The sequence below is a fragment of the Eurytemora carolleeae genome, unplaced genomic scaffold (genome assembly GCF_000591075.1).
Source record: "Eurytemora carolleeae unplaced genomic scaffold, Eaff_2.0 scaffold1773, whole genome shotgun sequence".
In the NCBI taxonomy this organism is placed as follows: domain Eukaryota; kingdom Metazoa; phylum Arthropoda; class Copepoda; order Calanoida; family Temoridae; genus Eurytemora; species Eurytemora carolleeae.
The window spans coordinates 25,881-49,391 of NW_019397657.1; the positions used below are offsets into that span (position 1 = coordinate 25,881).

The following is a 23,511-nucleotide window of genomic DNA, read 5'->3' on the forward strand; positions in this document are numbered from 1 at the left end:
AAGATTAAAGAACATAGTTAGGAAATGAACATTTATAGACTCAAGCTGTAATAAGATTTACAACCCCTTTAGATCTATTGTATAGGAAATGCACATTTATAGACTCAAGCTGTAATAAGATTTACAGTACCGTTTTTAATCTTTGTGAATAAACAATCTCAAGAACTGACGAGGGTCAACCCAGACCGAAATATATTTTCAATAAATGTGGAACTAACATCTACTTTTTTACTCTACAGAGGTTTGGTCCATCACCATCACTGAATTTTAAATTTAGATATATTGTTTAGGAAATGCACATTTATGGACTCAAGCTGTAATAAGATTTACAGTACCTTTAGATATATTGTTTAGGAAATGCACATTTATAGACTCAAGCTGTAATAAGATTTACAGCCCCTTAAGATCTATTGTATAGGAAATGCACATTTATAGACTCAACCCGTAATAAGATTTACAGTCCCTTTAGATCTATTGTTTAGGAAATGCACATTTATAGACTCAACCCGTAATAAGATTTACAGTACCTTTAGATATATTGTTTAGCAAATGCACATTTATAGACTCAAGCTGTAATATGATTTACAACCCCTTTAGATCTATTGTTAAGGAAATGCACATTTATAGACTCAAGCTGCAAATAAGATGTACAGTCCCTTTATATCTATTGTATAGGAAATGCACATTTATAGACTCAACCCGTAATAAGATGTACAGTCCCTTTAGATCTATTGTTTAGGAAATGCACAACATAGCAACGGTTCCGGATTTTTATCCTATAATTGTTGACTTAAACTGTGTTCCTTCAATGTTAGGTAAATAAAATAAATATTCTTTGTTTCGAATTGAATATTAATAAAATATCTTATCAAAAAAGTCTAAAAAGCATGTTTTCTTTTAATAATTTTTTATTTAGGTTTATTATGTCACGATAATTCGGATATATCTGTCTCCGTGATTGATTTAATTCAGGTACTAGAAATATCTCAGTTGGGAGCTCTAGTATTTGAGTTTAATGCTTGATCTTAATCTTAATCTACAGATTAATATAATCTTTATACGATATCCCGCATGGTAATCGTACCCAGTCAGGGGTTAAAGGGAGCTTTGATCACGGGAGGAATAAGAAAGGAAGAAAGGAAAAGGTCAAGTTATATATATATATATATATATATATAGAAAGGGAAAGGTAAAGTTCTGTATAATAGAAAGAGAAAGGTATAGTTATATATATAGAAAGGGAAAGGTATAGTTTTATATATATATAATGGGAAAGGTAAAGGTAAAGGTAAAGGTTTACATATAGAAAGGGAGAGGTAAAGTTATTTGTAAATTAAAGGTACCCACATTGTACATCGAGATCAAACTGTATCTAGATTATGATTATATATATTATCAGTGTATATCATGATTATCTTTACATTCAAGTTTCCAGCTCTGGTAGATCATAGGAGGTCAAATTTAAACAAACATCTATTCCATCTTCCTCTTTTGTGGTGTTCCTTTTAATTCTTTATTAAATTAATTTTTGTAATTTGTTGTAAAAACAATCATATCATAGGTAGTAACATTTGTATGGATATCGTTCATCATCAATGGTTGAGCTCGATATCCAATATGGGAGGGAAGGGCTCAAGACCATATGATATTAAATTCATGTTTAAAAAATCAGTAGGTCTAGATAGTATATGAAGATAAATTCTTGATCCTGAGATTTACAAAACATGAGTTCTGACACCTGGATACAAAAATTGAATCCATATATTGTATATATCCATTATACATATATATATATATATATATTGTATAGTAGTTAACTGATTTGGATACACTTTATATCCAAGTATTGTATAGTAGTTAATTGATGTGGATACACTATCCAAGTATTGTATAGGAGTTAACTGATGTGGATACACTAAATGAATCTGAGGAAGGGGCTGAGTCTCTAATCCAAGCTCTTATAGGAAATCATTTTCTTCAACACATTTTTAAACTTCAATGAGAATATTATAAATTGTACATAAATTTTACACTGGACACTTACACAGTGTACTGTACACAACACTAACACTGATTGTAACCCCTATTTCTGCTGGTTTTTGTTTTTTGACAACATGACATAAATCTTTAAGCATGGGTCTCGTACAATTTTATGATTACCTGTCGCTCTAGGCTTAAAGTTAAAGCTACTGCTCATCGCCTGAACGCTGAGTTATAGGAAACCAAGCATTTGTTAATTGAGAAGATATATATATATATTTTCTTCATACAAGCCTTTGAGTTTTTTTCTCTTTAAAGTCATATTCGCGGAGAAATTTTGTATTTTACAAAAAAATGTTTTCTTAAAGTTTTAAGTGGGTGCAGGAATTTAATTAAAAAGCTGTAATTCTTATAATTAACACTTAACAGTGTATAATTGATCTTTTGTTGAAGAATATGTCGGACCCAGATAACCAGATATTCTCTCTCATGATCGCAGCTATTGAACGGTTAGATGAATCTGTCAAGGAAATTATTCATTTTTATTAATTTAATTCTCTTCTATTTCTATCTCCTATGATTTGAAGAGTTAATGATTTGGTATGGTTTTATTTTATTTGGTTTGATTTGATTTAGTTTCATTTGATTTAGTTTGGTTTGATTTGATTTGATTTGATTCGGTTTGATTCGGTTTGGTTTGATTTGGTTTGATTTGGTTTGGTTTGATTTGATTGGATTTGATTTGATTTGATTCGGTTTGGTTTAATTTGGTTTGATTTGATTTGATTTCATGTTATTTGTTTTAATTGTTTGATTTGATTTATTTCTGTTTGATTTGATAGTTGATTTGGGTTGATTATTTGATTGTTATACTTTTGAATGAATGAATGAATGAATGAAAGGATGAATGAATGAATGAATGAATGAATGAATGAATGAATACAGGAGGAGGCGGATGGTGTACACAATGCGCTCGCTATAATCGAGAATATAGTAGAATTCAGGTACTAATTAAATCCATACTCTTATTCGGCTCCATGAAGCGAACAAATTCTTAATTACGAGCTATTATAATTTCTGTAAATAGAATAACTATTAATAACATTATCATTTTGGTTCGCAGTGTTATTAAGTTTTTGGACAGAATTTTAGATTTATTTTTGTCCCGAGCTTTAGCAAGGGACAAAATATAATCTAAAAAGGCGAGAACCTTCGAGACATAGAGAAAATTGCTGTCCAAAAACTGTATAGCACGTCGCGTCGTGCCAAAATTATAGTGTTATAGGTAATTTTATGAAACGTTTGTGTACTTATCTTATTTCCATGGCTGTGGAAACAAAGCAAAAGTCCAGATATAAAGTTGATTTAAATTTGATTTTCATTTCAATTGAAAAAAATATTTAGGAAATTTCCTAAATTTTTTGGAGAAAATCCGGGAACCAATCAAAACTTTATAGCACACGTGCTGTAATGTACAGCTAATTTAACTTTATAGCACGTTTTTTGAAATTCACGATGAGTAATTAGTGGGTAATTATGATAAAGTACACTATAGTTTCATAAATGTTAAAATAAGACAATTAGAATAGCATTAAATTAAAGTTTGGTATAAATATTTTCACATATTTTCTTAAATTCTTTAAAAATTATATTTGACTGGTGTCATTATCCAATATTTAAAGCATGACTCCTGGTACAATATTCATATAAACTTGGAATATATACTTAAACTAGCTTGGGAACCCAGCGCTGCCAAGGTGACTAAAAGTTACTCCAACCGCGCCTTTTACCCGCACTTGAACGATTTTACTAGGAAACAAAATTTTAGCTATCTAAGTCGACTTACTCAGCTTAGAATCTTAAAACCAAGCTGAGAACATTCCCGTGGGTCTCCCGGGTCTTCCAATCAAAGTTTGAGGCAAATCGGTCCAGGGGTTCCTGAGTTATGATCGGACAAACAAACAAACATAGATTACAACTTTATATATTTTTATATATATAGATGCAAAATAAATTGATTTTGATAATTAAATGCGCTGCTTAACTTTCGAGAAGAACAGGCCATCAATAGATTTAAAAATAACTGGAAAATTCCGTCCAAACCGAAAGAATTTTCTTAAATTCTGATCGAAATTTAAATTAATTGATTGATGGATTGATTGGTTGATTGATTGATTGATTGACTTTTTGTTCAGGCCTACTGTTTGTAAGGAGGTGGCCGAAGCCGGTTTTATGACTTGGCTGATTAAAAAACTTAAGGTGATAATTAAAAAATAAACATAAATTATCACTTTTTCGGCTTTTAACGATGTTCGAAATGATACAAATTTTGTAAGGTTTCGTCAATCACAGTCCATTTATGGTGGAATTTTTTAATTATTAGTCATTAAATCCTTTACTCCAGGTTAAAGTTCCTTTTGATGCTAATAAACTATACGCCAGTGAAATCCTTTCTATCCTACTACAGAATGAACCAGAGAACAGGTAAATCAATATTTAACTTTTTTTGTATAATAAAGCTCTTCGCTATATATATATATTTATATTTTAGCCATATAGCGGGCCAATCGGCTGGACCGAATTGGCTGATTTTTTGTAAACGCAAGGGTACCCTGGAGGGAAACAGACTAAAAAATTCAAAAAAAAATTTCAAGGGTTTTTAAAATTCCATGGGCAACGCCGGGCACTTCAGCTAGTTTTTTGAATACGAATATGTAGTTCTTCGCAATTTAGCGGTTAATTGCTTTACAATATAAATTTTAGCTTGAAAATTGAGCTTAAAAGTTCCAGTAGTTATAGCGTAAACTTTTGATATAACAAAAGTCAGAACAGATTATATTGGTCAAATCTTCGAATCTCAATATCTTCCAAATAAGCAGCATTCAACATGAAATTGAGTCTGGTAATTCCGACGCAGGGAAACTTTTTTCTAAAGTTGTCGATCGTCAGTTAAAAAATTGTAAGGCCAAACAATTTTTTTTTAGCGCAGCAGATTTTGACTTGAAATTTTAAACGAACGGCGTAACACTTGTTCATTATTCTTACAGATAAAGTTTCACATTTCAGTGGATTAAATCAGTCATATTCTGCTTTCATGTTTTAGCTTAATCACTTCTTGATTCAAGAGAACCTTTAACAAAATTAAAAGTGACCCTTCAAAGCAGAAGTGTTATAATTTATTTAATTTTGACTTTAAGCTTGTTATTTCAATTCAATTCTCGGATAAAAGTTACAAGTTTATTGTTGTGAATCTGGAATCATTTAAGGTGCTTGATATTAGAGGCTCTTCATGAGACCATTCAAGGTTAATTAAAATTAGCTTTGAAAGGATGGAAAGACTATGTGTTTGATATTGCCTAATGAAACAATTATTTCATGTTTTATGGTGGTTTAATGGTTCTACGTTAGGTCCTTTCAGTGATTGTAGAGGTAATTTCAAGTGACTTCCCACTTATTGTCTGGTTTTTCCGATTCACTACGATACTCGTTCAATCTTTACCTGAAGAATGATGAGGAATAAATAGTTGTTCTTCTGTTCAATAAAAGTGAAAATTCCTTGAGAGTTTTTGCAGCTTAAATCTTCAGTTCAATTTTACATAGTAACACAGCTGATAAAATCAATTTTCAGCATTAAAAACAGGGATATCTTACGCATTCTTGATCATAAAGAAGATTAAAGAACATAGTTTTGAATCGAATGTACAACTCTACAAATGGAATTACGTGACCCACGCTTATTATCTATTTATATACAAATGTACGAAGTCCTAATTTTAGGAAGATGTTAGGAGTGCTTGGAGCTATTGATAGTATGTTCCAGCAGTTAGCCTACTACAAGCGTTATGATCCTAATCAACATATTTTAGGAAGATGTTAGGAGTGCTGGGAGCTATTGATAGTATGCTCCAGCAGTTAGCCTACTACAAGCTTCATGATCCTAATTAATATATTTTAGGAAGATGATAGAAGAGTTGGGAGCTATTGATAGTATGCTCCAGCAGTTAGCCTACTACAAGCGTCATGATCCTAATCCACATATTTTAGGAAGATGATAGGAGAGCTTGGAGTTATTGATAGTATGCTCCAGCAGTTAGCCTACTACAAGCGTCATGATCCTAATCAACATATTTTAGGAAGATGATAGGAGAGCTTGGAGTTATTGATAGTATGCTCCAGCAGTTAGCCTACTACAAGCGTCATGATCCTAATCAACATATTTTAGGAAGATGATAGGAGAGCTGGGAGCTATTGATAGTATGCTCCAGCAGTTAGCTTACTACAAGCGTCATGATCCTAATCAACAGGTTAGATCTAAATAATATAAAGTTTTAGAGTAGGGGGAATTAGATCAGGGTGACGGATTGAATTGGTAGTGGAATCAGCACCTGACTGAGACCCCTGACTTCGGATGGCGGTCTTGGGATCCCACGTTGGGGATCTTTCATAATCTTTTTCTTATCTTATCTAACATAAAGATTCGAACTTATTTTAATTTTAAGTTTGGAAAGAAAAAACAACTGGTCGTAGGTTTAGATTAATGAAGAGCGAGAAGTAGTGTTGTTGGAACTAATACTAAAAAAGCACCAATCAATCAATAGTGTGGTTAAGATGGTAGTAGATTATTGATTACAATGTGAAAATTGCTGTAAATATCAGAAGTTTCACAAAACAACCCCCCCCCCCCCCACGCACACAAACTTTTCTAGAGTGTTATTGTTGCAGGAATTAAAAAAAATTGGTTAAACAAGAAGATCTGGAAAAATAATATTGTTAAAAATATTGTTTCAGGAAGAATCTGAGTACATGGAGAATTTATTCAACTCAATGTGTTCACTACTCCTGGAGAGAGAGAACAGAGACAGGTTTAGTCTTTACTTGTACTTACATTCACATTTCATAATTGCTGATTTGGAAAATATTGTCTGCAGTTTTTTTGAAAACATTTTTCTGCTGTATACTGATAATCTATGTTCATTGCAGAATTTTCACTGTGCAGTCGTACAGGGGTAATGTGTACAGCTAAAATATCCTATGTACACTTTACAAGATGGGCATGTGCACAGGCGCGTACTCAAGGGGGGGGCTGCCCTGAGAAGTCTCAGGAGACTACTTAGGACTTCGGAGAGTAATACAGAACTAAATTATACGTTATAGAATATTTCTTGAATTATGACTAATATGGAATTGGACTACTTAGATGACATGTAGTAGACTTAATATAGAATAATAGCATTTTTAAGGCCCGGGGGGGGGGCAAAAATCGCCTAGGGGTAAACAGGGGGCTTCGCGCAAAAACTTGCCCCCCTGGCTTAAATCCTGTGTACGCACCTGATTGTGCAGTACATCTTATAGATTTACATCATAAAACATAGTACATAATGTCTATAGTCTATATAGACTTTTTGTTTAGTTAAAGAAAGCATTAAATTTTATTTTAAATTTATTTAAAAATGAAAGAATTTATTTTCTTTAATCCGCAAACTACATTTTGACAATGTACACTACACTGTGCAGGTTCCTGCAAGGAGAAGGTTTACAGCTGATGAACTTGATGTTGAGAGAGAAGAAGAAATCAAGAACTGGAGCTCTCAGGAAACCAAATATACATCTTACCAACGAGGGTAGAAGTAAGGACAGAGGGATAAAGTTTGTTTATTTTAACTCATACTAGAACAGTGTTCACATGTAAACAAAACAAGACAGTTTTTAACACGACTGAGCGTGAGCGTTTAGCAGTTATGTCTACTAATTAAATGTTGTTATTTAAAATATAAACTAGTTCCAATGCTGTCCTAATACGTCACAATACAAACCCTAAGTCGTATTACTCATTGCAAATACCCATATTTGACACTAAATAAATAGTAAATACACTAAACAAGGAAAGGCTAATTTAGATGACGTTTTAAACGAATGTGTTAATGGTTTAAACAGTTAAGTGAAGATGATTTTTTAGTGATGTACAAATTATATTTGATGTTGAATCCAGGGTTCTAGACCATGCGATCTCTGGAGTAGATGGAGCTAATAATTCAGCTAAATTTGTCGATATTCTCGGGCTCAGGTAGTTCTTTAATAACTAAAACTTGTGTCCCAGAAGATTTGAATTATTTTTTGCCGCATTATGCAATCTTGAATTTTAACCGAAATGGTTCGCGTTTGCTGGTTACCGCACGAACTGTATCCCAGACATTTCCATTAGCATTGTGAGCGGGGGATGCCTTTGAGATAATATACATTTCGTCATACTTAAATTTGAAAGTTAATACATTTAATCAAATTGCATTTCCTGAACCTAGAAATAAAAAGTAAACTATTTTTAGGACCATCTTCCCTCTTTTCATGAAAACGCCAAAGAAATCTAAGGTAATAACAATTCTTTTACGTACAAGATGAAAAATGGGTTGAAATTGTATTCTGCATTTCTTGTAATTATGGTACGAAGGAATGAGAGGGGAGGCAGATAAGAATGTTTGCGGAGAGGAGGGTTGATGAAGTCACAAACATGATATATTTGTCAATACTATAATTTTATTGTTAAGCGTGGTGGAGTGACTGCAGATGAGCATGAAGAACATGTTGTTTCAATAATCGCCAGCTTATTCAAGAATTGTACTGTGGGCAACAATGCGGGAAAACAAAGAGAACGTTTACTAGGTTGGTATTTATTAGAATAATAGCTATCTGTACTGTTGCAGAAAAATAGATAGAACGTTTACTAGGTTGGTATTTATTAGAATAATCGCTATCTGTACTGTTGCAGAAAAATAGAGAGAACGTTTACTAGGTTGGTATTTATTAGAATAATTGCTATCTGTACTGTTAGCAGAAAAATAGAGAGAACGTTTACTAGGTTGATATTTATTAGAATAATCGCTATCTGTACTGTTGTAGACAAATAGAGAGAACGTTTACTAGGTTGGTATTTATTAGAATAATTGCTAACTGTACTGTTGTAGACAAATAGAGAGAACGTTTACTAGGTTGGTATTTATTAGAATAATCGCTATCTGTACTGTTAGCAGACAAATAGAGAGAACGTTTACTAGATTGATATTTATTAGAATAATTGCTATCTGTACTGTTGTAGACAAATAGAGAGAACGTTTACTAGGTTTGTTTTGTCAGATTATTCAAGAACTGTACTGTAAGCAAAAAATCACATCTTTCAGCAGCGGATTTCCAAAGAACAGATATGCAGGAAATTACCCATTTAAAAAATTCTGATAAACGATGATTTTTACAAATTAAGTTTTATTTGCAATGGTGATATCTATCTTTTTTTAGCCAAGTTTACTGAGAATGATCATGAGAAAGTTGACAGGTTATTGGAGCTTCACATCAAGTACTACAGGAAGGTGGAGGAAGCAGATCAAAGGTAAGGAAGAAAGGAAGGTAGGAAGGTTACTAGAGCTACATATAAAGCACTACAGGAAGGTCGAGGAAGCAGATCAAAGGTAGGAAGGAAGGAAGGAAGGAAGGTTACTAGAGCTACATATAAAGCACTACAGGAAGGTAGAGGAAGCAGATCAAAGGTAAGGAAGGAAGGAAGGAAGGAAGGAAAAGGAAGGTTACTAGAGCTACATATAAAGTACTACAGGAAGGTAGAGGAAGCAGATCAAAGGTAAGGAAGGAAGGAAGGAAGGAAGGAAAGTAGGAAGGTTACTAGAGCTACATATAAAGTACTACAAGAAGGTAGAGGAATCAGATCAAAGGGAAGGAAGGAAGGAAAGTAGGAAAGTAGGAAGGTTACTAGAGCTACATATAAAGTACTACAGGAAGGTCGAGGAAGCAAAGTAGCGGGAAGGAAGGTTACATGAACTTTACATCAAGTATAGGTTATTGTGTTCAAACGACTATTTCTTGCTAATTGTTTAATGTTGCAAGGTTGGAAAGAGAAATGAGAAGATCCAAGGAAAAGCTGGATGATGATGAGGTTTATGTTAGAAGGTAAACTTAATTATGAATTTTTCCAATTAATTATTTTAAATGATTCTCCATATTAAGTAGCAAAGTAGTTATTAATTGTACTCTTTAGAATAATTATTATGTGTACTCTTTAAATTGTACTCTTTAAAATAATTATTAATAATAATTAATTATTAATTGTACTCTTTAAAATATATAGCTTATTAAGTTTTGCCATTTAAAAAGGAAAATCAGCTTTGCCACCTAATATTTTTATTTTAAATTACGTCTACGGTCTCATTAAAAATAAAGTTGAAATTGTATTGTAATATTATTAATAAGAAGGTGTTTTGTTTGTCAAGTGGGTGACATATATGAAATAAAAGTAAAATATGGAAGGGGGTGGGGGGGTAAATATTACTCCGAATTAATAATGAATATCTCTAGGTTACAAGATGGTTTGTTTGTTCTACAATATGTTGATTATATAATCCTTGAAATCTGCTGCTGCGGAGCATCTACGGTTAAACAACGTGTTCTACAGATTCTAAATCTCCGAGGAGGAACCCTTAAGACAGTCAGGGATACAGTCAGGTGATTTATAAATATTTATTTTTCTGCTATTTAAAACTTTTTTAGTAAAAACATTTGTTAGTTTATAAAGTTCAGTGAAATGTTAAAAAGTGGGGCTTACTTTAGTGTCCTACTCGGAATTGCATTTCCCCCAACTTAAAGCTTGCCCACCCGGCCCCCTGCCCCCTATCGTAAAAATAAATTTTTTTTTAAACACATCGCTTAGGGAATGAGTGGAATTTTGAATAAGAAATTCCGTTTTTAATGTTTACTTTAAATGATGCTCTAAGAATTCTTAAGAATAAATTTGTTATTTAAATTGTTTTAAGTTATAGATATATTATTTAATAATTGGATTTTTTAAAGAGAATACGCGGGAAATCTGGGAGATGAGGAAGACGACCATGAGAAGAAACTGGAACAAGAATATCTGCTAAATCTTGTAGACAAGTTTTAAACAAGAATATCTGCTTAATCTTGTAGACAAGTTTTAAACAAGAGTATTTGCTTAATCTTGTAGACAAGTTTTCTACAAGAATATCTGCTTAATCTTTTAGACAAGTTTTCAACAAGAATATCTGCTAAATCTTGTAGACAAGTTTTCAACAAGAGTATCTGCTAAATCTTGTAGACAAGTTTTCAACAAAAATATCTGCTAAATCTTGTAGACAAGTTTTCAACAAGAGTATCTGCTAAATCTTGTAGACAAGTTTTCAACAAAAATATCTGCTAAATCTTGTAGACAAGTTTTCAACAAGAGTATCTGCTAAATCTTGTAGACAAGTTTTCAACTAGAATATCTGCTTAATCTTGGAGACAATTTTTTAACAAGAATATCTGCTTGATCTTGTAGACAAGTTTTCAGCAAGAATATCTGCTAAATCTTGTAGACAAGTTATAAACAAGAATATCTGCTTAATTTTTGAGACAAGTTTTAAACAAGAATATCTGCTTAATCTTGTAGACAAGTTTTAAACAAGAATATCTGCTTAATTGTGTATACAAGTTTTAAACAAAAATATCTGCTAATTCTTGTATGTATGTTTTAAACAAGAATATCTGCTTAATTGTGTATACAAGTTTTAAACAAAAATATCTGCTAAATCTTGTATATAAGTTTTAAACAAGAATATCTGCTTAATCTTGTAGACAAGTTTTAAATAAGAATATCTGCTTAATCTTGTAGACAAGTTTTAAATAAGAATATCTGCTTAATCTTGTAGACAATTTTTAAACAAGAATATCTGCTTAATCTTGTAGACAATTCAAGAATATCTGCTTAATCTTGTAGACAATTTTTAAACAAGAATATCTGCTTAATCTTGTAGACAATTGTTAAACAAAAATATCTGCTAAATCTTGTGTACAATTTTTAAATAAGAATATCTGCTTAATCTTGTATACAAGTTTTAAACAAGAATATCTGCTTAATCTTGTGTACAATTTTTAAACAAGAGTATTTGCTTAATCTTGTAGACAAGTTTTAAACAAGAGTATCTGCTAAATCGTGTAAAGTTTTAGACCTAAGAGTATTCTGTATTACTATTCAGCATTTACTTTGTCGGATTCAAAATTCTGTTATGTAATTTTCATGTTTTCAGATTTTAAATTTCTAAGATGTCTGGGTCCTGTAGAAGACCAGAACACCAGGTATAATATTCTAGAGGTGTAAAATTTCTCGAAAAATTATTTGTTGTCCCCCCCCCCTCCCCTCCTCTCCCCTTTAGAAAATCATTTTTCAGAAGTTCTATATTTTATGCTCAATTATTTATTTTTCCCAAATCAGCAAAATTCATTTCTGAGAAATATACAACCCTGCATTATACAAAATCTCCATGGTCACGTAAAAAGATGACTTTACGGAACTTCAAATGAAAAAAAAGAATTGACACCATTCGATTCCTAATTTAATTTTGGTTAAGCCTATACCTTATTATTTCGCGAACACTCACTTTAAAGTTTTCTTAGTTGATACCCTTTAACTAACATCGATACTTTTTATACTAGAGATGAATTTAAAAGAATTCTTGCAAATTTGTTATCTATTACTATGAGGCTCTAAATAACACGAATGAATTAAATATCGTCTTGGTTTTGCCTTTCATTGACTATCTCACCCTAACATTTTTTCAACCATTTTTTTTACTTTATTTGTAAATATCTGTTAAGGATTATTTTTATCTTAGGCTCCTCCTGAAATCTTTTATGGAACGGNCTTGCTTTACGGAACCGATGAAGCTGAGAAATATTCAAACAATACCAGGTATTTATTTAACAAGAAGACAGAAAACTGGATATGTTTAAAAAATTGTTCACAAATTTCAAAAAAGACATAATATTCAAAATTTTGGACTGAGAACACAACTTGGTGTATCTAACTGCTAAGAGAAGTGTACACTTGTCCACTTTAGCGTCTCACAATTTAATTTTAGGCGTCGGAACAATAGAAGTGCAGAACTATTTAACCAATGTATTGTTTATACGCCACCCTATATACAGAAATAATCAAGACACGTTTTAGGGTTTATTTCTAGATCATCATTAGCTGTGGAGCTGAAAATTTATATAATTTCTTATACGTTGGTCCAAGTATAAAAAAACGGGNAACAGAGTTTTGATATCATGGCTCTCAGGAAAATCAAAGGCTCAAATTCTCGGTTAAAAATTGTGACCTCACTTCTTTCTTCATTCCGTAAAGTATTTTTGAGATTGGTCTTTGGAATTAGGGCGTCCTGTAAAATCTGATTTGTTTTGATTCGATCCTATAATTTCTCAAATATATTTCCTACCTAGCTTTACTGTATTTCTTTAAAAAAAAAAAAAAAAATTTGCATCAGAAAATTCTTGTACAACTGAACTGTAGAGTCGGAAATAATAAGAAATGTTAAATTAAAGAAGAACAAAAATTCTAGGATAATGACAATTCAATCTGAGATGTCTGAGAGAGCTCTTGAACTTCTTGCTTTACCTGAGGATGAGTCCTGTTATCTTCTTGATCTTGGTTGTGGTTCAGGTAGTTAATCATTCACCTACTTACCTATCTACCTACGTACCTACCTCCTTAATTACCTAGCTACCTGCCTATCTACCTACATACCTAGCTACCTAGCTTCCTACCTATGTATCTACCTACCTACCTACCTACCTACCTACCTACCTACCTACCAACCTACCTACCTACCAACCTAAATGCCTTCCTACATGTTTGCCTACCTACCTACCCACCTAGGTACCTACCTATCTAGCTACCAACCTATATACCTACCTACCTATCTACCTACCTACATATTCTAGGCCTATCTGGAGAATGTATAGAGGAGCAAGGACACTATTGGGTTGGTATGGATATTGCCCCCGCTATGCTTAATATTGCTAAGGTATATTTTTTTACCTTTTCCATCCCCACATAGTGAATAAATCGCAATATTTTTGCAGAGGCGGTTTCATTCAGGGTTGCTTGAAAGTTGCATTGTTAAATTAATTTGTCTAAACTAGGAACTGTCGGTGCAGTTTTAAGTAACGCTCAATGTAAAGAGATGTGCGCATGGCCGAATTAATACAGCACCCTCTTGAGCTCTATCTGAGTAACAATGAGGATAATAAAGTTTTTTTATTTTAAAAACTTATCACTTTATGACAATTTCCTTCATCATCCCTGCAACACTAATCCGTATGTCACTTCTCAGAGAAACCACAATTAAAAAGAAAAGAATAAATAAGGTCATCACATTTTACAATCATCATTGACCAAACAAAGGGTTGAAGGGTACTGTTGTGAATTAGGCATGCCTAATTGTTTTAATTTCCAGCAATATAATCATGTATTTTTAATCACACATTTTAATAATTAAATAATAATTTTAAGAATATTTAATCATAAAAAATTGTTTTTCCCCTCCCCTCTTCTAAATACCCCCCCCCCCCNTTTTAGAAGGTTATATAAAAAATTATCCATTAGACCACAATCTTAAATATACGGGAGCTCAAGCCTGAACACTACGGATGAACGGTTGACCGCGATTATTATTATTATTTCATTCAGAGCTGAGAACTCTTGTATTTGATACTCTTATTCCCGATTGCTAAATATCTGTATCAATTATGGACACTTTTTTAGCCTAATCCTTTCATTTGAATATCCCTGCTGGATTTCGACTAATACGAGTTCTCTCTTTGATTTCATGAACAATTTCAAAAATTCTCAGCTTTGATTGGCTGTTCGGTTTCTACAATCGACACTGATTGTTTGCATTTTTGATACTTTTCATTATATTAATGTGAGATTAAATCTATCTTAAGATTTTTAAAACCTCAACTATGTTTTCAGCTCAGCTGATGTAGAGATCAATGTTTGAAATTATTAATAATTAATTAAATCAATCAATACAAATTGTTGCGTACCAAATACCCGGCTTATGATAAGGATTTTATTTTTCCATTTAAGGAGCGTGAAACTGAAGGTGCATTATTGCTTGGAGATATGGGAGAAGGTTTACCCTTTAGAGCTGGTATGTTTGACGGAGCTATTAGTATTAGGTAGGAAACATAGAAACTTAAAGGGACTGGTCTTAGTATTAGGTAGAAAACAGGGGAATTTTAAAGGGACTGGTCCTTAGTATTTGGTAGAAAACAGGGGAATTTTAAAGGGACTGGTCCTTAGTATTAGGTAGAAAACAGGGGAATTTTAAAGGGACTGGTCCTTAGTATTAGGTAGAAAACAGGGGAATTTTAAAGGGACTGGTCCTTAGTATTAGGTAGAAAACAGGGGAATTTTAAAGGAACTGTCAACGTTTTTTAAGTGACGCAATTTAAAGTCACGGCCCGATTCAAAAGGTACCCTTTAAGAATTTACCTGAAAAACAATTAGAAAGAAATCGTCGTTTTTTGTTTTGAATAGAGGTAATTTTTGTTTTTAAGAGCGATATTTTCTGTTTTTAATAGCGGTATTTTCTGTTTTTAATAGCGGTATTTTCTATTAGTTGCCATTTTTGACTGTGTTGCATAAATCTGCAATAATCTTGCCAAGAGAATACAAGAACATTCCTATTATTTTTGGCCAAAGGGAAAATTTTCCTTTAAAATTTTTTTTTGTTAAAACATTTTTTTCAGTGCTCTTCAGTGGTTGTGTAATAGGGACAAATCTTATCATAAACCAGGGAAACGTTTATATACATTCTTCTCTACACTTTATGCTTGTCTCTCCAGGTACTTTAACACGAGTTTCCAGTATAAAAACTTGAGTTATTTAATAAAGATCAAGTGAAAAAGCTTTAGAGCGCCTCGAGCTAATTTTTAGTAAAAATCTTGACTCTTACAGTTTTAATTTAGTCTGTGGCCATTTTCTTTCTTCAGTTCTTTTCAAGGGTTTGATCCCTACTTTCCCATCTCCCATAGAAAATGAAACAAATTCGGATTTATTTCTAGCAAGTTCAAATTTTGTACATGGCTTTCATATATTTAGAGTAAAGATATAAATTAGGAGGAAATCGATTATCCTTTCCCATGAATTTGAATTGATAGCTGGCTAAAATAATATTTCAGTTTGCCAATAGATTCTTAAAACTAAGAACTTACAGAAAGGTTGCACTACGTCAAGAAAAAGTCTAAAATCTTAATTTATAATTAATTTTTAACTAAGAACAATAAACAACGATTAAAGCGGGTGCGAGTGTACTTAATATTGTGTACTTGTAGAATGTAGAGCAGTGTTTCAATTCTATCCTGAGAACCCAGATCAGATAGAACTAATTACTTGTACTTTTAGAGGGAGTAGAGCAGTGTTCCAATTCTATCCGGAGAAACCAGATCAGATTGAACTAATTACTTGTACTTGTAGAGGGAGTAGAGCAGTGTTCCAATTCTATCCGGAGAACCCAGATCAGATTGAACTAATTACTTGTACTTGTAGAGGGAGCAGAGCAGTGTTCCAATTCTATCCTGAGAAACCAGATCAGATTTTACTAATTACTTGTACTTGTAGAGAGAGTAGAGCAGTGTTCCAATTCTATCCGGAGAACCCAGATCAGATAGAACTAATTACTTGTACTTGTAGAGGGAGTAGAGCAGTGTTCCAATTCTATCCTGAGAACCCAGATCAGATTGAATTAATTACTACTCAGGAACACAGATTCTATGGAACGTCAAACTTTTATCTGATAAACAGCGAGAAAGAAATTTTCTTTCTTGGAAAGTGTTGAATTTTGACAGTTATCTTTATTATCTCTGCTGCATAAATCACTTACATGGAGAAACTATTTGGAAAATAATCAATTTTCAGCTTATTTATCTTTGTTTTGATTTGTAAATTAAGTGTTGTTGAAATTACGTCTACAGTATCTTTACTAGAAATATAATCTGTTTTCTTAAAAGTCTATGAGAGCAGAATTTACACAGTTCCTTTAGCAGAAATATAATCTGTTTTCTTAAAAGTCTATGAGAGCAGGATTTACTGGTGGAGTACTAATTGATTATCCAAACAGTTCTAAAGCAAAGAAATTTTTCCTAGGTTTGTATATTTTTAGATACAGATATATAAGAATTTGGTTGAGTTATCATGTACTTCTAAATATACAGATATATAAGAATTTGGTTGAGTTATTATGTACTTCCAAATATACAGATATATAAGAATTTGGTTGAGTTATCATGTACTTCCAAATATACAGATATATAAGAATTTGTTTGAGTTATCATGTACTTCCCAAATCTCGTTCTTTGCTATATTTTTCTACATATCTTTCTATCCATTCTTCATTAAACCAAGGGTTGGCCTTAAATAATGATAATATGATAATCTTATGTGGGGGGAAAAAATGTAATAATGGAAATTCTTAAACGAGATGAAATAATCTTCATCTATTCTTTAACCGGGGTACTGGGGAGGAGGGTTATCTATCTATCTATTTATCTATTTAACTATCCACCTATCCTTCTAAATATCTATCTATCTAGTTCTAATGACTGGAGGTAACCAGCCTCTGCCTGTAGCCCTGGGTACTGGGGAGGAGGGTGGCGCTGCTAGATTTGAACATCAGGTACTTTTTTAATCATTTTTCATAATTTACTGAAATATATTTTCGAGAAAATTTTCCCTAGGCCCCTGTCTCTTCACGCTTTTTATGTTTTAATTTTGTATTAAGGGTTTTTTTTGTAACTTTCATCCCCGAGGTCATTTTAGAATTGTTAATCTTTTCAAAAAGCATAATAGCTTAATAATTAATCTGTTAAGAAGAAAGTACAATGGATTAAGTTAAAAACTTTTTTAATATCACAATTTACTATGTAGTTAGAACCCGCCTGACCAGAGTAGGTTGTTTTAATTAGTTTGGCCTATTATAAAGCGAATGAGAGTTTTAAATAAAGGGTACAGTTTATAAATCAGAAAAAGGCAAGGAATAGCACTGTTAAATTTGATAATTATGACTGCGGATAATTAATATTTATTTATCTAAATATATTTAAAGAGGGAGAAAGTCAAGGGAATGAGAGGAGGGAAGGGTGTGAAGGGGAGCAGAGACTGGATTAAGGTAAAATTATTTTGTTGGTTTTTTAAAATTTAAAATGCCGCAAATATGCAGCTTCAATACCGCAAGTTAACCGTTGTTCACTGTTCAGTGTCAATGACTCAAATCCCGCAAGTAAATTCTGCAAAAACGGCATTATACAGCTTCACTACTGCTATTTGTTTTTATTTCTAGGAAAAGAAGGATCGAGCTCGGCGGAAGGGAAAAGAAGTTAGACCCGACTCTAAATATACCGGAAGGAAAAGGAAGGATAGAATCTAGACATTGTTATTAAATCATTTTTTTAAATTTTCAGAAAAATGAGCGAAACGGAGAAAGGAAGCTTATTATGCCGAGTAGATTTCCCTTTATACGGGGCTGCAATGGTAGGTTTTCAAACCGTAGCCTTCTTAAATGATTGGCTTATTGGTTTATTTATGATTGATTGATTGGATGATTGGTTTATTGGATGATTTATAGATTGGATGATCAATTAATTGGATGATCAATTAATTGGATGATTGATTGATCGATTGGGTGATTGATTGGGTGATTGATTGATCGATTGGATTATTTGATGGAGCGGATAACAATGGATCGGATAAGGAATGATTGATTGACGGTAGGATGATTGATCGATTGATTGGATTATTGATTGATCGATTGGATGATTGATTGATCGATTGGATGGTTGATTGATCGATTGGTTGATTGATTGATCGATTGGATGATTGATGGAGCGGATAACAATGGATCGGATAAGGAATGATTGATTGAACGAAAGGATGATTGATCGATTGGATGATTGATTGATCGATTGGATGGTTGATTGATTGATTCATTCATTGATTTATAGATATCTCCTCGTCATATATTGGTGGCTGGGGGAGGTGGATCTGCTAATACAGGAAACAAATATTATCAGTTTCTTATTCTTTCACAATCATAAAATATTATCGCAAAAAAAGAAAAAAATAGAAACTTTCTGAAAGGTATTTTTGTGGAACGTTAGTCTAAGAAAAAAACTTAAACTTTTGTCCATTAGTGAAGGTATGTCGACCTAGATGAGTTCAAAAACAAATGAATAAATTCAGATTGGGACACTCTTAACCTTTGTCTAACCAAAAATATGTTTTTTTTCTTTGTTCTTCGGTTCTCTATAAAAATGTGACTCATTGAGAAATGAAAGGGAGAGAAAAGAATCTAAACCTGTTTGGAGATAAAACTAAGATATCTTTCTTTATGTTAATCCGGTGAAGAGTAAAAGGGTATCGATGTAAATCTAGCATGGACCGCTCTTGTTTGGAGGTCTGTAAAAATGTCGACAATTCCTGTAAAAGTTGGAAAAAAACAAGATGATCAAATTTGTTGCTCAGGAGTTAAGAATGGATTCCAGATTTTTGAGATAACAACGGACGGAGAGAACTGTATAGGAACTAGTGTTTGCAGGTAGAAACCATTCCATTATCAGTCGGATCCGTATCCGGATCTTGGAAATAGTTGGATCTTTATCCCGATCCAGTTCATTCTAACAAATCTCTAAAATGCCAACTCAACACATTTTTTAATATTTTTCTTTAAATAATTCAATCAAATATTTTTGTTGGATAACATCAAATATGAATACTTCAAAAGTAGAACATATTACCTGAAATATTAAGATTTAACATTGTTTCCAGAAATTTTACGATTTAAAATGTTCTATGATTGGTTAATAATCTGATTGTAATGATAGTTGATTGCCACTGACTGCTGTACACGGTACACTGTACAGTGTACAGTGTACACTTTTCATGTATTATTTTTAGATTTTTATTGTTCAATTATTTTTAGATTTTTATTGTTAAATTATTTTATTTTTTTATCTTTTATTTTTTATTTTTTATTTTTTATTTTTAAAGCTAAATATGATTTTTATTCTATCCTATTATAACAAACAGCTAGTAAGATTCACTCTACACGTGCAGTCGTAGTTCACTTGAATTTCCGAGCCGGGTCAACCTTTCCGGTCCCAGTTTGTACTGCATCGCCCGAACATTGGGTAAAAAAGCAGACCCTCAATAGAAATAGCCGGTGCAACAAGGTTGACGCGGTTTGTCTTTAGGTTAAATTTACTTTTACCGAAGGGTCAGAGGTGCCTGTCTATATATATATATATATTTTTCTTCAATATAAAGAGAAATGATTTTATTCTTTTGGATTAAATTAAAGATTAAATATTTCCCCTTAAATACTAATATTTCCCCTTAAATACTAATATTTCCCCTTAAATACTAATATTTCCCCTTAAATACTAATATTTCCGACAAAATCATATTTTCCTAAAATATTTTTATCGAGCAATAATTACAAAATATGACCAGACAACAAATAATATGATGGGCTAATGTACGTTTTAGGTTTTACACTGGCGAGTTCTCTGTGATGTCTCTCTCTGCTCGTGGAAATATTAACAATAATCAACCTCTCAAAGTAAGTTATCAAAGGAGTTTTAACTTATTATTGGCAAAAGTATGTGCTATTCTACGCCAATTAAACGAATAAGGAACGAAACGAAGTTAATTTTACTTCTCAAAATATTTTTCTTAGGATATATTCGTTTATGCTTATTTCATGTTACTAGAATGATCAAAGATAAAACTGGAAACCAAAACAAATGATAATTAAATATGAATATTCAACTGGATTAAACAACTTAACAAAAATGGTTAAACTCGTTAGGGAAATACCCAGCATCCAAACTTAACAAACCGTGTGTAGCAATCCTTGGATGTTAGGTATTCTAAATTGGGGCATGTGGGGTCGTGTGGCTGGGCGCTTCGCAAATACAAAGTAAACAAAGATTAGGATAAGACGCATATTTTACCGTTTAAACAGAAGGCCAGGGCTGAAAAACCAGGAATGGGGAGGACTTGAAACTCCGATCCACAACTGGAGCCTTTGGCCATCCCTACAACTTATGATTTGATTTGATTTGACTAGGAATCATTTTGTCAAGTTAAAAAAAAGAAATAAACAATAAAAAGTTTTAATTGTTGATTGATTGATTGAGTGATTGGTTGATTGATTGATTGATTAAGGTGTATGTAGCAGCTGGTCACAATGAATATTGTCAAGTTTATAGCATCACACTAGGAAGGTAAGCAGTAGTAGAAACAAAAGCTTCCTCATGTATCTCGATCAAACGAGATACTAATGGAAAAGAAAAGAAAAGTTTTGAAGGGGGGGAGTTATTGTAAAGGAAGTAACCGGCAATGTATGGTGGTTGAACTGAATATGTAGTATTGTGGACACATTTTTAAGAATTCATTTGAGACTTATTAAACGTTTCTAAAACGTATATTTACTGGATTTGAGCGTAAAGTCGACGTTTAAAATCACGAATTTGGGTGATGAGTACGAACCTTTTTTTTTAAATTATTAAATAACGACGACAAAAATGTAAAATAAATTCTACAGTGAACTGATTAGCTGTTTAGGAACAGGTTGAGAAAATAAAAATTAACTCTGATCATCGAAAATAAGTAATCTTATTCAATTATTAGTTTCTTAAATCTGATTATTCACAAAGATTTTGTGTGATTTTCTAAAATTTTAATTGAAAATTTAATTTGAAGAATTTTTAGAAATCTGCGAACAAATTCATAGAAAATAAGAAATTCAATATAATGATGAAAACGAAATAACTGATTCTAACATTGATTTATTAACAATTTTTTTTGAGAAATATGTTCCTATACATCTAATTAGTTTACGAAAGAATTTTTACTATGTTTTTTGTCGTTTTTATTTAATAATTTTAAAAAACCAATTCTGAAAACGTACCCACCCAATTCATGATTTTGAACGTCGACTTTGCATTCAAACTCAGTAATTATACATCGTGGAAACTTTTTATATGTCTCATGAATCCTAAAAAAAAATTCTACAATACTGCATACTCAGCTCAACCACTATACATTGCCGGTCACTCCCTTGAAAGAAAACATGTTACTCTGGAAGTTACGTGGAATAAAATACTTAGCAAATGTGTCTGAAATTTAAGTTGTGGTTTTAAAATAGAAAGGCCTAAAGCAACGTGGCTAAGACAATTGAAGAGGTAAGTGCTGCCACCACCTGAGTGCAAAGTTTTTGGTCTAATATTTTATTATTCCCGATTTGAATTGTTGCACACCTTTAGGATATATTCCGTGTTTATTATTTTATTTTCTGTTTAGAGAACGGCATCTCTCCGAGTCCGGACTAAGGCAGCGGAATGTTACGAACGGAACTCCTGGACAAAAAATTGTAAATGATGATCAGGTAATAATTTTAGTAATAATAATAAAAATAAAAGTATTAGCGGATCCGGATCCGGGAAGCTGTACAAGTTCGAATCACGCTAATTTGGACTGTTTTAAGTACTTTCTTAGAGCGGTGTAAAGGATACGGATCTTTTTTGAAAGTTTTTACCCAAACATCCATTAATTCCCCCCCCCCCATTATTTTCCCTGACTCATCGAAAAAATCTCTTTAAAAAGGTACATCTTAATTATCCGCTTCACTAAGTAGGGATGTATTCACATCCCAACTACTCAGCCATTTGCATTACTCAGATTTCTAGGTTGATCTTAGTTACTCATTCCTTTAAATATCTATTTAATAACTTATTTCCTATTTTTACTTCAGAAACAAATAAATTGAATTTGGATGGATGGATATTTGGTTGTTTGCAAAAACGACGTAGTTAGTAAATTTCCTAATTAATTTAAATAAATCAGAAAAGACGCATTATCTAGTTTTTTTTTTGTGACAGTTCCGATGATTAACGGAACCCTTTAATCAGTTGTCACACTAAAACCAACAGAATTTTCAAATTTGTTGTCTTATTTTTATGCTAAAACTTGATGAACCAACAGAAATCAGGAAATTTTTAAAATCTCTCTTTATTAAATAGTTAAGAATTGGGTTTTGAGAGTAAAAATTTGTTGTTTGCAGTTTTTGGCGGATATTTCTCCCCTTGGATCCAGATCCGTGGATCCGCAATTTTTCCGGATCCAGGAAGCCAAAATCTTAAGGATCCAACGGATCCGGATTCGGATCCGGATCCTAAGCACTGCTTAAAACTATTGAGTTAACACCCTTAAAATGAAATACAGAATTTAATATCCGACAGAAACTAGTTCTTAAACTTGGATACAAATTTCAAGATTAATCTTCTCAATCGGATATGCCACTCCAAAATTAAAAGATCTCTAGTAATCACGTGCACAATGCACATTCTTTTGAACTAATCCTATTTCCAGAGTAAACTGGTTTTCCAGGTGGAACCTCTCAAAAAAGTTCAAATAGATTTCCACGAAAAGGTGAGTCATGATTCATCATGCTTATCATATTGGTAATCATGGGGGGGTTTGATAATTTGATAGATGTAAATTCGACGCAATTGAGAATTTCACAGTCACTCCTTTTTAGTCGTAAAATTATGATATGATCCTTGAACAGGGGTGAACAAAAAATATTACAAACAATTATATTCTCAAGAATTAGTACCACTGGCGGCAGTATT

At 32.4% G+C, this 23,511-nt stretch overlaps 3 protein-coding genes across 3 annotated transcripts; all 3 read left to right on the forward strand.

Annotated features, from left to right (window-relative positions):
• The first annotated feature begins 707 nt into the window (after nucleotides 1-707).
• On the forward strand, nucleotides 708-11,253 carry LOC111715369 (beta-catenin-like protein 1). The gene is made up of 17 exons (XM_023490681.1): nucleotides 708-815; nucleotides 917-972; nucleotides 1,895-1,964; nucleotides 2,450-2,508; nucleotides 2,926-2,984; nucleotides 4,176-4,239; nucleotides 4,385-4,464; nucleotides 6,203-6,284; nucleotides 6,769-6,842; nucleotides 7,495-7,572; nucleotides 7,970-8,044; nucleotides 8,304-8,346; nucleotides 8,523-8,637; nucleotides 9,268-9,358; nucleotides 9,868-9,930; nucleotides 10,336-10,482; nucleotides 10,828-11,253. Exons 1-17 carry the CDS (start codon nucleotides 743-745, stop codon nucleotides 10,916-10,918), a joined length of 1,320 nt encoding a protein of 439 aa, XP_023346449.1. The 5' UTR covers nucleotides 708-742; the 3' UTR covers nucleotides 10,919-11,253.
• Nucleotides 11,254-12,059: 806 nt separating this feature from the next.
• LOC111715372 (probable 18S rRNA (guanine-N(7))-methyltransferase) lies at nucleotides 12,060-18,284 on the forward strand. Its single transcript, XM_023490682.1, has 11 exons — nucleotides 12,060-12,111; nucleotides 12,648-12,724; nucleotides 13,374-13,474; nucleotides 13,756-13,838; nucleotides 14,906-14,997; nucleotides 15,571-15,666; nucleotides 16,514-16,580; nucleotides 16,891-16,966; nucleotides 17,413-17,495; nucleotides 17,925-17,987; nucleotides 18,159-18,284. Exons 1-11 carry the CDS (start codon nucleotides 12,079-12,081, stop codon nucleotides 18,243-18,245), a joined length of 858 nt encoding a protein of 285 aa, XP_023346450.1. The 5' UTR covers nucleotides 12,060-12,078; the 3' UTR covers nucleotides 18,246-18,284.
• Nucleotides 18,262-23,308, forward strand: LOC111715368 (prolactin regulatory element-binding protein; the record flags this gene model as incomplete). Its single annotated transcript, XM_023490680.1, has 7 exons — nucleotides 18,262-18,349; nucleotides 18,820-18,871; nucleotides 19,340-19,412; nucleotides 20,363-20,435; nucleotides 21,044-21,102; nucleotides 22,181-22,265; nucleotides 23,249-23,308. Coding segments are annotated over exons 1-7 (468 nt in total), but the record flags the coding sequence as incomplete, so codon positions are not given.
• Nucleotides 23,309-23,511: the final 203 nt, after the last annotated feature.

Bases quoted from the DNA above. Each gene is read 5' to 3' on its own strand.
- LOC111715369 (XM_023490681.1), top strand. From the start codon at position 743: ATGCACAACATAGCAACGGTTCCGGATTTTTATCCTATAATTGTTGAC. The intron at 973-1,894 runs GTACTAGAAATA...AGTATTGTATAG, and splicing joins CCGTGATTGATTTAATTCAG to GAGTTAACTGATGTGGATAC. The intron at 6,285-6,768 runs GTTAGATCTAAA...ATATTGTTTCAG, and splicing joins GTCATGATCCTAATCAACAG to GAAGAATCTGAGTACATGGA.